Consider the following 13,860-nt stretch of genomic DNA (forward strand, 5'->3'; position numbering starts at 1 on the left):
TTGAGGCTAGAGGCTCAAGGCTACTAGCATAACACACCCAAATGTCTGACTAAACTAGCAGAGGCAGGTAATGGGTAAAGGTGCCAGGTTCTGACAAGAAATGAATATGTGGAATATAAAAGACACTATTTTGGTTCTGCTGCATCAGTTTTGATCCTTGTTTTCTAAAACTATCCATGTGAGTCCCACAGTGTTATAGGAATGCAGTGCTAAATGAGTGAAGCACTATTTTAACCTAGTGTTAAATCTAAACCTAACAAGAAATGGGACACAGCACAAACTCTGGTCTGTAAGCTATGATTCATAAATCTGACCTATTCCCTGTCACCTCTGTGCTGGGAATATAATAATGTAATATACAATATACATTCATCATATCACCAGCACTCATTATTTTCTATGGTCTTGCATTAGGAATTTTGACACGTATCATCTTAGGTTGACACGCACATGTCAGCTTTAAGGTTTAACGTATGTGATGCATTTCTTATAAATCATGCAAAGCAGATTTTTGAAGTATTCTAAGTCCTACATTGTTTACATCCATTTACTGCATTTTGCTGTATTGCTGCATTTCTTGGTGCATTACTACCACTTGTCACTTGTCATGCGGGTGCATGAGATAAACAAAACATAATAAAAAAACAGCTCCATAGCTCCACAAGAGGTCAGAGACTCCACAGGGAACCTGTGAATTGGGCAATTGTGTTTTTCCCAAAATTGGAAAAGCAAATTAGTGGTAAACATATTTTGTAGGAGACAGAGTTGCTGTTCAATTAAATGCTTTTATTAGCCTAATGGAGTATACTGTACCTGGCCTCTGTAGTTAGTCATATAAAATTCTGCTCAACTTAATTTAGCTATCATCTAGAAAAGGTGCAATTATACGCTTGGTAGAGTTCTTTGCACCACTAGTTGTTCTTCTGTTGTGTTCAGTGGTAGAACACAGATCAGAGGATTTACATGCAAACTTCCATCCCCAATACCCCATGTTTAATTTACTTTGTCTAATTCACTGTGCTGTTTTAGAAACAAGGTTGAAAGAGAATCATGCACACATCACAGGACTCTTACGGGTACCGTCCAAAAATTAAAGACATATCTCTCCTGTTGATGCTGGTTCTTAATAAATACACAATGAGATACAGACAGCGCTAATTACATTGTTAATGTAAGTGTTAAAGTGTTGTTATCTTGAAAGCATGGGCACAGGGTCTAGACAAAAGGACAGATGACTGGTGAAGCCAAAACAAAACACTGCAGCAAGTTTTAATGAGGCGACAGGGGACTGCCCGTCAAACACATAACAAACACACACATCCCAGAAGGGACACACACACACACACACAAATATACACACACACACGAGCATGGTCTACTGCTCTGTGCGCACACATATACATGAATGCAAGTACACAACACACATGCATCCTGCACCACAGGAAAATAACATTTCCACATGGACATTTAGCTGATTTGCTGCTGATCTGTGATGAATTCCTTCTTCACCAAAACATGCCTGTCTCAGACCTGACTGATGAGCTTAAAGGGTCAAAAGATTAAGCTCAATATTCCCCATGTCAACCATGTCAATCATAGCATGGTGATCTGCATTTACAATGTTACAGCAATATCAGAGATTACCGATTTGAAATGCGGGGCTAAATACCCCTGCATTACAGACCTAAAAATCCAAGATTATACTTCAGTAAAATAAAGCCTTTAGGCCTAATCCATATTCAAAGTCTTGTCTCTAGCTGGGCTGTGGGCCTCTATAACCTAGTTCTGATGGCTGTTATTGGGGAAAGCTGCTTTGTACTGGTCAGTTGTGTGATGAGGACTTGGACACAGGTCTGTTGAGTTGACCTATATTTGGCTGCCTGCCCTGTCTACACAGTCAAAACCAGAGCTTTGCTCTTGTTTTTTTCTATAGGCAAATAGGGCTGCCAGGCAGTCTTCTCCGTTCTCTGATCTAGTTCTCTGATCGAGTTAAAGCTTGAATGTGCTGTTATGTGAAATATTTCATCCATATGGATGTTCCCAGACAAACTAAAGAAAGAATTCACACACAGTGCAGAAACAGAATGACATTCAAGAGTAGTATAGCGGAATTGGTAATATTGGTACAGCTGTGTATCATGGCTAACATGATACTATATCATGTGATGCATCCATCCAACATATGTTGAGCTATTTTAGTTTGGACCAAAATGCTGTCCCAACAGACAAACAGATCAATATTGCCATCCCATACTAGTGTGGTAATTTCATACTATCTTATAGCTTTAAGGAAATGGGGACCAGTTACTCCAAATTTCTTCCAAATCTCAGTCTGCAAGTCATGTTCTCAGACCGCTGCCTGTCAGAAGTGTTTGTGTAGTAAAAACATCAATCTATAATGAGCAGGACAGAAATTAATAAATAAATAAATGGACTTCGACCTTAGCAATAATGGAATATGTGGCAGTCATATATATTGTGCAAACAGTCTTGTGTGATCAGGTCACAATATGGCGTATAACAACAGGTCATTGCTCAGTCCTACATACTTGTCATTATGCATGCACTGAGAATCCAAAAATAAAATGTCAGTTCTCAAAGAGGCTTTTTAAAGTGGGATGTTGCTGTTGCATACTTTTACTTACTTACTTTTTCATAAATAACAGTCGTGGCTGGTGTTAGAATGGCCCATTTCCTCTGTATTAACACTGCATGCATGGCTGTACGAGTCATGCATAAATGCATGACTCAGTATGGCTTGAGTGGATGCTGGATTAAAGAAAACTCTGAATGTATCGAAGTGAATTTTTTCCCCACATCTGTTGGGCCTCAGTAAGCTTTAGTAACTTGCTCTGATTATAATTTTGAAACTAATGCTGACATTATGAAAGTATTAAATCAAAACTATGTAAATTCAAAAAATAAAATTGCAGTAAAGAATAAAGAAAATGCACCCTTGCTCAATTCCATTTGCTCAAAGCTATTGATGGTGCTACAGCCGTATTTGCAGGGCTAGTTGGTGAGCTACTGCAGACAGCGAGCTAATGAGTAACATTCTAACCGGCAAGGAACAAGCTAACACAGGTCAGTCACATTAGCTCTCCAAATTTGCCTCCATTTTCTCTGTACTGCTTTGGTTTCAGTCTTCATATTTTCTTATCAGGATTGTATATAAATTCTTTCAATGCAGAGGAAACAAAAAGCGTTCCAAGGTAGCTAGTTCAGCAATTGTCAGTTAGCAAGCTTGTTAGCTAACCAAATAAAGTCTTCACACTGTTTATTCATGGACTCCTGTCTCCGAAACTGTCTTAAAGCCATTCCGCTTTTGTGGAGCAGTTTATTTGCACGGAAATTTTAATTAAATTTAGCAGTGTAGCATATGTAATAAGTAATGTAATAGGTTCCTCTATTTTGGAGTCTCTTGCACTCTGTCCCTCAAAAGTCAGCACTGTTTAGGTGCTTTGCCATTGGTCAGCGACACACTTAAACATGTCAAGTCACCATAGTAGAATGCGAAAAACTATGATTAATTAAAATGAATTTAGTTCATTGCTAATCTTCTCTGCTCTAAATGCTGGTGTGACTGCGCCTTGACTTGGTTTGGTATTTAACTTATGGTGGCTAATGTTAGCTTAGTGTAAATGAATTTCAGATACTGCTGTATCACTGACATTACTGAGTTAGCTTGTTGAGTTTATGACTCATCCCTAGTTGTGCTTGTGATTGAGCATGTCACAGATAAACATTTTGGAGGTTTAAGGAGGTCTAAATAAAACAAGATCTAATCATGTTACCCACTTGTAGCCCCATTGCAGTCCTCTCAGTGAAGTAAACTATTGATATATTTAAAGCAACTTAGTAAAGGGAATTTTATTGGAAAACGTTTGCCACTTTAAGGTTAGCATTTTGTTAGCATTGCATGACTGACAATGACAGCCATTTTTCAGTCATGCAAACCATGCAAATGTCAATCAGGGGGATTCAATGCCACCTTTCTACTAACAGAAAAAGGCAAACACGAGAGTGTATGAAATGGATTTGGTATCGTACGTGACAGAAAGAGAAAAAAGAGACAGATTAGGATGAGTAGACGTGATAATGAGAGCGATGACGTGTGTGATGTTACTACAGGAAGCATAAAGAGAGACAGGGAGGAGGAGATGTTTCAGAGGAGGTAAGGAGGTAAGTAGGCCGGGGAAAAGGTGATGGTGTGAGGTGTCTCAAGGCTGGATAAGCAGCTGAGTGTTTATGCAGCACGCTGCATGCTCAGTGGATGGGGTTGGGTGGTGGTGCTGGGAGGGCTCAGGTGCACTGTAGTGTTGCAGGTTCAATTCCAACCAGCAACCTTTCAGGTCATTCTCCTTCTGTCACCCTCTGCTGTGTGCTGCCTAATAAAGCAGAAATGTGCTGAAAAAGATAAGGAGACACTGAAATAGGTCAAGTGAAAAGAAGTGGGCAGTGACAGAGGGAAGAGGAGGAGAGGAAGTTTAGAGGCAGAAAGGCAACAAGAGGGAGGAGGATGCCATGGGGAGAGAAGGCATCAGAAGGAAGAGCAAGGTAGGTGGTAATGAAAAAAAAAAGTTCTTAAACAGTGATGAGGGATAGGTAAAGAGGAGGAGCACACACTCCAAAATGAAAGACAAGCAAAGCCAGGTCAGCCATATTAGCAAGACTCAGTGACCAGAGATTGTTGCCTAGCAGCATGCAAGAATATTTTTTTCTCTTCTCCATCACCTTCCTACATCTTGTATCTCTTCTCTCCTCACCTCGTCTCCTCCTCTCCACTGCCCTCTGCATGTTGTCACTCTCTTTCCACTCCTCTTTTTCTTTCACCTTTCCATCTCTTCCCTCCTTTCGGTGCTTATCCCTCCACTCTGCTTGCAGGCTTCACTTTCGTTTTTACCTCAGCTGTATGTGGCCCCATGCCGACAACCAGCCTTTTTTGTGTGCGTGCATGCATGCAAGCGTACGTGTGTCCATGCAAGTGTGTGTGTGTGTGTGATGACAAGCCTTTCATCAATGTGTAAAAGCTGGCTGATGCAGCCGTTACACCAGCTCTGTGCTGCATCAGGATTACATGGCACATGTGAAGCCCGTGTCCTCCTACGCTTGGTCAAATACAGGATGACACATGGCATCAAGCATGTGAGTGTGTATGTGTGTGTTTTTGCCTGTTCCTCTGATGCTAGAATTCTGATACTTTTTAGGAAATTAAGTTGTTCATAACATGTGTTCTGCACTAATGTGACTGATAATGCTTATCTCTAACCATATGTATGGTATGGTCACTGCTCTTACTATTACTCCTAGTGCTAATGCTGCTGCCACTGTTATAACTTGACTATACTGTCCCTATGACTAGTACTTCAAGTGTTATCAGGTTGACAGTTTGTAGTTGTTACATCAAGTAGTATTTAAAGTTCCCTTGCCATGTTTCTAATTATGGATAAAATAAAATTATACCACCTCTGTGATGAAAAAATAATCTGTGGTTCTCATGTGGGAAATTGTACTGTAAAATATGTGGATTCTGAAGTCTTAATTGACTGCAGCGCATATTGTCTTCATTTAACAAACAGTCCATCATAGCACTGGACATCTGTCATTAGAGCCCTTACAGTATAAGGTTGGACATTTTCTGTTTTTTTTTTTTTTTTTTGTCAATAAATTACATGAAAAGATGAAATGAGCAATGAATTTATCCTACTAGCAAGTACTATATGTGTTTCCAGAGCCTGAAATATCTTAGCCCTCTGTGCCACAGAGCTCCATTGTGCTCTATTGACAACATAACAGTGAACCACACTGTTAAACTGGGTGACATTTGCTATCATTACTATGAACACTCTCACTATATTTTATTTTGAGTTAATCCCATAACTCAATTTGGCATCCTGCTGCCAAAATACTCTCTAGAACAGCAAATGTGTATTAATCCACGTCTGAAAATAGTTCCCAACAAATGCTTTTTTAAAAGTCTTTTCATTTCACTCATTTAGGTAACATTTCCTAGAATTTAACCTACCAGCTGTTTAGGAACTTGTCTAGACCTAAACAAAAACAAACAAACAAACAAACAAAAAACACTGGTCTACAGTAATATTTGATTATTGTGCTGCTTTTTTGTTGCTACTATTACCTACTGCTACTCCTGCCATTTCTTAGAGAAATAGTACTCTTTGAAAATAGAGTACACTTTTGCCTTCTGGAGTATGCTGGTTGTGTGGACTATATCTTAGGCACGATAGCTGCTGCACCTTTTTTGTATAATTCTTGTCACATATTTTCTAGTTGATACCATTAGCACTTTGTATGGTACTATACTGCTGTTGCTACTACCTAGACTACCACTGGTTGTGTTGGTATCAGGGCTGTAAAGTCTGCACTCTTTCTTCTCACTGGCTTAGATATCATGTTCCAGAGATGCGCTGGTGCACCTGTCCAGGATGTGTCACTGTCTTTTGCCAAATGCATGCTGGGATAAACTCCAGCTCTCCTTGACCCTGAGCATGAATAAGTCAGAGAGAAAATGTAAATACTCTATAAATAACAACAGAACACACCAGTACTGGTCAAAATCTTGCAGTAGAATCAGTGATTTAAAGAAGTATCACACCAAAATGCATTAATGACATCACATTGTAATACATTGCACATGGACAATACACACATGGATTGCAATCCAAATTTTTGTTGATGTCTATCAGCAGATTGGTTTTTCACTGACTTATATTTGCTATAACTCCATCATGTCAATGCTGTATGTGAATTTACAAGCATGTGTGTCTCTCTACACCTCTTCCTCCACTGTCACATCCATATCTGTGTGAATGGTTTTCTGTGAGTACAAGAGTGTAGGAGAGTGTAGGTGTGACAGCCACTGAGCCTAAATGTTGGCATGTCAGAGTGTCTTTAATAATAGTAAGAGTTACATGTTCTCTTGTTTTCCAGGAGGTATGCCAGTGCCTGAGGTGGCGTCTGACACTGCCAGCGCTGCCACCATGTTGAGCCCAGTCCTCAATGCCTCCAACGGAGACGGCTCCGAGTCTGAAACCACCTCTGCCATCCTTGCCTCCGTCAAGGAACAGGTTAGAACTCTGTGTGTGTGTGGGTGTATGTGTGTGTGTGTGTGTGTGTGTGTGTGTGCATGCAGCATACATGGAGGGTTGTCACAATTAATGAAATATGAATACCAGAAAGTAGGGAGGATAATTCCTCCAGTCCTTTCCGGGTGAAACAAGGCAACAGTACACAGTAAACACAAATGATGGAATGCCCATCTGAGCTAATGTGTCACAAATATGTCACCACATCTTGATCTGTTAGTGGAAAGCCTTAGGCTACAGCTGTTCAGTGTAATTCTGAAAATGCTCTAATGTGGTGGGATGCATCATTTCCCACATTTGTCAAAGTCTGAGCAGCTTTGTTGGTTTACTGTGTTATGACGAGGCAGTAAAGGTAAAGTCAAAGTTTCCTTCTTGACTTTTTTTTTCTCAGCAAAGCCAACATTAGCCTTTAGAGCTAGACTGTGTTTGGTTTTCATTATGTTTTAATGAAGGTTAGAATATTCATCACTCTGCCAGAATGTGTTGGTTCTGACTCCTCTTTCATTCTCCTAGATACTTAACTACAGACTGGCTCACTTTTGCAGTCATACCTACTGTATGTGTGTGAGGTGTGTATCCCTATACATATGAGTGGACACTTAGTAACTTAAGTTGTGATCTACTATACATTATGTCTTATCCACAGTGTTTTACAGCTAGACAATTTTGTCAATTAAAACTATCTTGGATTTTCAAAATTTGTACCTAAAGTTAGGTAATTATGGTACATGGCACAAGTCTGTTGCACCTCTCTTACCTGGTTGGTAGAAGATTGTGTTCTGTTGCACCATTAACCACACCTAATTGATGACACACCCTTTTGTACACTTCTGCATCAAATTTTCCTGAAAGTGAGAGGTAAGCAAAACCAAGATTTTCAGCCGGTGTTTAATTGTTTCTTTCACTAATCAACCAACTAGTCCCCTAAAGAAAGGCTAATTGGCTCAGTTTGTACTTCAAAATTTAAGACAAGAATAGTGATTCAGAGAACGTGGAAGCAGGTTAACAGCACCCAGGACAAAGGTCACTTATCAAGGGTGCTTTCACACCTTAACTGTTTTGCCAGTTTGGTGTGGTTGGTGAAGGCTGGTGTGAAAGCTGGGAGTGTGCATTTTTCAGTAGACTGTGGTGCCATTCAGTTGTGGTATGAAAACAACAGCCAAATATACCAACTGGATTTTGTTATTATTATTATTATTATTATTATTATTATTATTATTATTATTGTGATTTTTGGACCTTTTAACCTGCTGGTGATGCTGGTGGTGGCGATCACCAAAGTTGTTTGGGTTTAACCACTGAAAACCATTTATGCCTCTGCCAAATTTAATGTTAATCCATCCAGAAGTTGTTTAGATATTTTAATCTGGACCAAAGTGTTGAACAGATGGACTGTTTCACTGCCAACCCCCAGAGCCACACTACTAGTGTATTTAAGAACTACTGTCATTCAGCTTACGCTCCAATAGGATAAGTACCAATCAACATTAAGTAAATATAAAACATTTTAAATATGATGTTAGAGTGATATCTCATTATGTACTTAAACTTAAAGCAGAACTCCACTGATTCCACACATCTCAATCTGTTCACAGATCTTGGGGGATTATCACTGTGGAAAAAGTTGTCTGAAGCCTTTTGTAGCTCCAGAGAGAGCTGTTTGAAATCTGATAAATGTCCTCAAGTGATGTCACTTGAGTCAGCAATTGGGGCTGAAGAAGTAGAAGAGAAGTTTGAAAATGAAGAAAATCTGTGTGTGTGTGTGTGTGCTTAGAAAGAAGTGAACTTTCCAGACCTGTGTAGCCAGCTCCTCGTCTAGCATAATACCAGACTCCTTATAGGCAAGTCTTGCCACTTGGCAGTCATCTTGGCAACACCTTCGGGCAGCTAACTAGACCAGGCTCCTATCTACATTAATGGGGAGAGATAAGAACTGCAAGTACAGAATCACCAGTCAAATCTGATAAAACATTTGATGACTTTGCCCAAATATATGGTTGGTTTAAAATGCCTTTTCTATTGATTATACTTCTACTATCCATGTGCACACTGACACATGTTGTGTCAGTGCAACAATACGATTGGCCATGTTTCCCAGCTCAGCAGATGGGGGAGGGCAGAGATAGTCTTTGAGTCTGACAGCTTTATAGGAGTGTGTAACAGTAGATAGCAGCGCTATGGAAAAGATGTGCATGTGATGATGTGCATTTTTGCAGGCATTACCTATGTGTGTGTGTGTGTGTATGTGGGTGGGTGGTTACTTGATATTGTGGACACTGTGTGTCCTTGAGTACTATAGGATGTGGAGAAAACTACTCAGAAGCTAAAGATAGCAAGTGAAATGCTGAGAGTAGAAAAAATAATGGATTCTGCATGTTTCAGACTGAAACCTCACTGTGAGTTACTACAATGTTCTGGAGGACCATTCCTAGTCTAAGTAGGTCATGCAGATGTGGACACACATGCACACACACACACACACACACACACACACACACACACACACAGGTCATGCACACACACACTTACAGATGATCTAGGGCATGGTAATGGCCTTCTGATGAGAAAGTGCAAAAAGAAAAGGACTGAAGAGGAGAAGACAGAAATGGAGAGAGTGTCAGCTATTTGAAGAAAGTTTAGGCGAATAGATAGTTGCTCACTCATTCCTCCATCTCTCTCCATCTTCCTTTACAAGCTGGAGTTGTTATATTTCATGCTCCTGCACCACGGTGAAGTTATTATTATTTCCTAAGTCAGTCATTTGTCACTTCCTTCATACTTGTTTTTTCAGTGTGTAATTTTTCAGTATGCTTGGACTGTTGCCATTGTTTGTTACCACACTGTAAAAAGGAAGCTGTTTTTCTGGCAGTGCAGGTCACACACACACACGCACACAAAGCCCTGTTCATTTTTGTTCACAAAGACAAGGTCAGGCATGAGAGACTAAGAAAAGGCCTCATACACACACAGATACACAGACGTTCACGTGTGGTCTGCAGACACACACACACACACACACGTACACGCTGCCAATCAGACTCTTTTGCCTCTGCTGACTCACACCAGGAGATCCCTGCTGCTGTTTTTCCTCCGTTTCCTTCTACCCACATGAGATTGATTAGCCATTCGACGTTGTATTTATCACATCTGTCAGCTTTTGTCCTCATATCGTTCATCATCTCTGCTGTCAACACATCTGCTACCGGGGAAGCACAGTGTGAAGTACCAGCTCTGAAAGACGCTCCTTCCTAGATGTGGCCTATTTGAAAAATCTGACATATTGTCTCATTGAATGACAGATAAAGTGAAAGTGGCACAGGGTATTGATTAGCTGTCTTTTGCTTGCAGCCCAGCAAAATTCCAAACAATCCAGTCAGTTCTAAAATATCAAGAATATTTGTGTTAAAAAAAATCCTCAAAATAGTTTTATCCTATCAGCAGACAAGGATACAAACAAAGCCCTTCATTTCATTTTTAAATAGTAATTTAAAGAAGAAAAAGAAAAAGCCATGTTTCTCATCTGGTACTACCGGCCAAGGTTTTGTGCCAGGAAATACGATAAAAGGGCTCATTTACATATATTGTCTCTGTAAATACAAAACCAAACTAAAAGATTGTCGTTACACACAATTTCGCTTATGATGATAATTTGCAGTAGACTTAGTAAATATTCCCATTGTGATGTTTATTGCTCATGACTGCCACTAAGATAGTTTTATTTGACTATTACAAGACTGCAATCACCCAAACCTGACACACAGTTACATTTTTTAAGGATTTTTTTTTTTTTTAAAAGCTTAAAGCTTATTGTGATCCTCGTTAGAGAGAGCATCCATGTGTTCTTGTGTTTGTTCCCAAACTGGAAAGCACATTACATCACTGCTTCAACCTTCATTTTCATCACGCTGGCAACATGACCTCCTGCTGTGTTTTTACAAGCCACAACACTGGCGCAACATAAGTAATGTCGGAAAAGACATGTTGCATTCACTGCCTCATCAGAGAAGAAAAACATGACTGTGCGCTCAAGAATGTGAAGAGGAAAAGTTGATGAAAATAAGGGAATTCATGCGGGAGAAAACTCAGCCAGGAGAGAAGAATAAGAAAACTCAAAGAAGAAAAATAAAAGAAGAAAGAAAGAAAGAAAAAAGTTTCTCAGGGTTTCTGCTGGTTTTCAGATGTGAGTTTTAGGCAGAATATGGTGTTTCTGCAGCCATGGGATCATTAATGTGAATCATGGTGCTTTGTGGAACTGTTCACTCTAATTGGCACTGCAGCAGAAAACAGCTTCTCATTGTTCTGACCTACAACTCATATGAATATAAATCACAAGCAGTTTAGGCAGAGGTAATTGCAGTTGTACCTTTTTTCTCTGTAAGTCTAATTAAACCCATTTCACTTTTTCTCTTTGCCTGACAGTACCATATTTAGTAGCAGCACAACTAGTGCGCCAAATTTTTAATCAGTTTTAAAGCACAAATATTTAAATACTTTCCATTTATAATTTCTGTTATGACACACAAGATGATAAAAACATATGATTAATGGCTTTTTGAAAACAATCAATCTTCTGTTAATTGTAGTCATTTGTTGATGATTCATTAGGTTCTTTTACTGATGTTTTCTTATAGCAGCCCTGTGATAATAATGGCTGCTATCAGCCTTTTCTCCCCCTCTGACCACTGTGCTCTTCATTTGCCTATTAAGGATTAATTAAGATTTGTACAGCATTGGCCAACTCATTAAATTATCAAATATAGTTTTCTTCAAAGTTCAAAACACAGCTAGATATTTATAAGAAGTGGTTACAGAGTGGATCAGAGATTTATTTTGTTTTACTTCTCATGCATACAGGAAAATAAATATTTAAAGGATAGGGACAGAGGGGAGGGATTTGGGGAAGAATTGTGAGAGTTCATGCATCTAACTCCACATTAAAAGCAAGATGTGAATGCTACTGAAGCATTCAGTCCGTTCAGTCCACACTGACTCCAACCAACACTCAGCTCTAGCTGTCTGCCTGTCAGCAGCTGCTCAGGAGGAGCTGAAAGGACAGCGACCAGACAAATAGTTTTCATCAGGCTGATTGACAGCAGAGATGTACTGGATATAAATAGTTTTCAAGAAGGCTGCATCATGAAGGAAAAAACAGCATTGTTTTTATGTATTGATTCATTGATTTTATTTCCCTGCCCATTATAGCAGGATGGGAGAATAGACTAGATAGCCTCTAGTGTTGTTGGGGAGCTTTGAACAGTTATTACAGATGCCAATAAAAAAGTTCAGATCATATAAATAACAGGAGATATAACAATATGTGTGATTTAACTGCTGTCTGTAGAGATTATGCTTCACTAAGTGTGCCAGAGGAAAAAAATAGACCATGCAGTGCTGCTGAATGTGAATATACTTTTGAGTGAATATGTGGGTGTTTGTTTCATTTCTGTGTGCATGTAAACTGAAGAACCCCCTCACACAGCTCCTCCCCCTTTAGCTACTGTTGTTACCCCCTCTCTCTGTCCCCCCACCCCCCTCGCTCTGTCTAAACCCAACCGGTCGAGGCAGATGGCCGCCCACCCTAAGTCCGGTTCTGCTCGAGGTTTCTGCCTCTTAAAGGAAGTTTTTTCTTGCCACTGTCGTCTAGTGCTGCTCATGGTGAGATCTGTTGGGTCTCTCTTTATAAGATAAAGAGTACGGTCTAGACCTGCTCTATATGTACAGTGCCTCGAGATAACTTTTGTTGTGAATTGGTGCTATATAAATAAAATTGACTTGACTTGACTTTTCTTGTGTAATGCATTTGACAAGGATAGAGGTGACAGATTTACAGTTGAAACAACTGGCCCTTTATTTCAGACATTAGTACACAAAAGCAGACATCCTATTTCTGTTGCTGGTTTACACACAGATAGTTAGCTAATTTCAGCTCCATGAATTGGTTGGAGGCAACATTTCTGGCTAGCATGTTAACGTTTCTGGTAGACCCATCTGAAAAGTGTGACACATTTTTCTTATGAACACAATGTAATACAAAGAGCTTTTCCCAATAAAAACAGTACCCCACACCACCCCTCATCCTCACACAAAGCAATAAACAACTATGTTGTAAATGAAGGACTCAATAAAAACAGGAACTGAGGAAACACTTTCATAAATCTTATAAATTTACAGTGAGGAAACACCAGAGGCAGGATCAAAATCTCAAAAATTCAGAATACCAAGTAAATAATAAAACAATTCATGTACATTCTTGTCATGAATTGATAATCCCTGTACAAGAAAATAGCATTGTCCTTTAATTTCAGTGTTACTCCACTTTCAGCATTACAATAGAAAGGCTTTTAGGCTAAGTGGTTGGAAAACATAATGCTAACTGGAGTAGCAGAGCTGCTAACGTAGTGACAGGAGGCAAAGCAGTGCATCATGGGTAATCTCCAGAATGGCCAAAGAACTCTTACATTTGGCATCTCAATAAAATTGAATTGAATTGAATTAATTGAATTGAATTATTCAGCTACAGGTAGAAAAAATGAGTCACAGGGGATTGACAGGCCAGTGGTGTAGGCAGAGTGTGTGTATGTGTGTGTGACTAGCCTTTGCTGGGTCGAGTATGAGTCTAGTGCTCCAGACTACAGAGTTCAGCTCCGCCAGTTACATTATGCAGAGAGCTGAGCAGATGGTTGACACAGCAAAGGAAGAGATACCACACTTTATATTTGATGAGCATAAGTCTAGTGGTAGATGTTGATTATTT

The 13,860-nt window shown here is 39.6% G+C and overlaps 1 protein-coding gene across 1 annotated transcript in view; it reads left to right on the forward strand.

Annotated features, from left to right (window-relative positions):
- Nucleotides 1–13,860, forward strand: part of ctnnd2b (catenin (cadherin-associated protein), delta 2b) — a 181,204-nt gene that overhangs the window by 24,972 nt on the left and 142,372 nt on the right. The window contains 1 exon segment of the mRNA XM_051070171.1: nt 6,952–7,088. Within this exon segment, the coding sequence (XP_050926128.1) occupies nt 6,957–7,088 (132 nt within the window). The 5' untranslated portion in view covers nt 6,952–6,956.

The sequence above is a fragment of the Lates calcarifer genome, linkage group LG4 (genome assembly GCF_001640805.2).
Source record: "Lates calcarifer isolate ASB-BC8 linkage group LG4, TLL_Latcal_v3, whole genome shotgun sequence".
NCBI lineage: Eukaryota > Metazoa > Chordata > Actinopteri > Centropomidae > Lates > Lates calcarifer.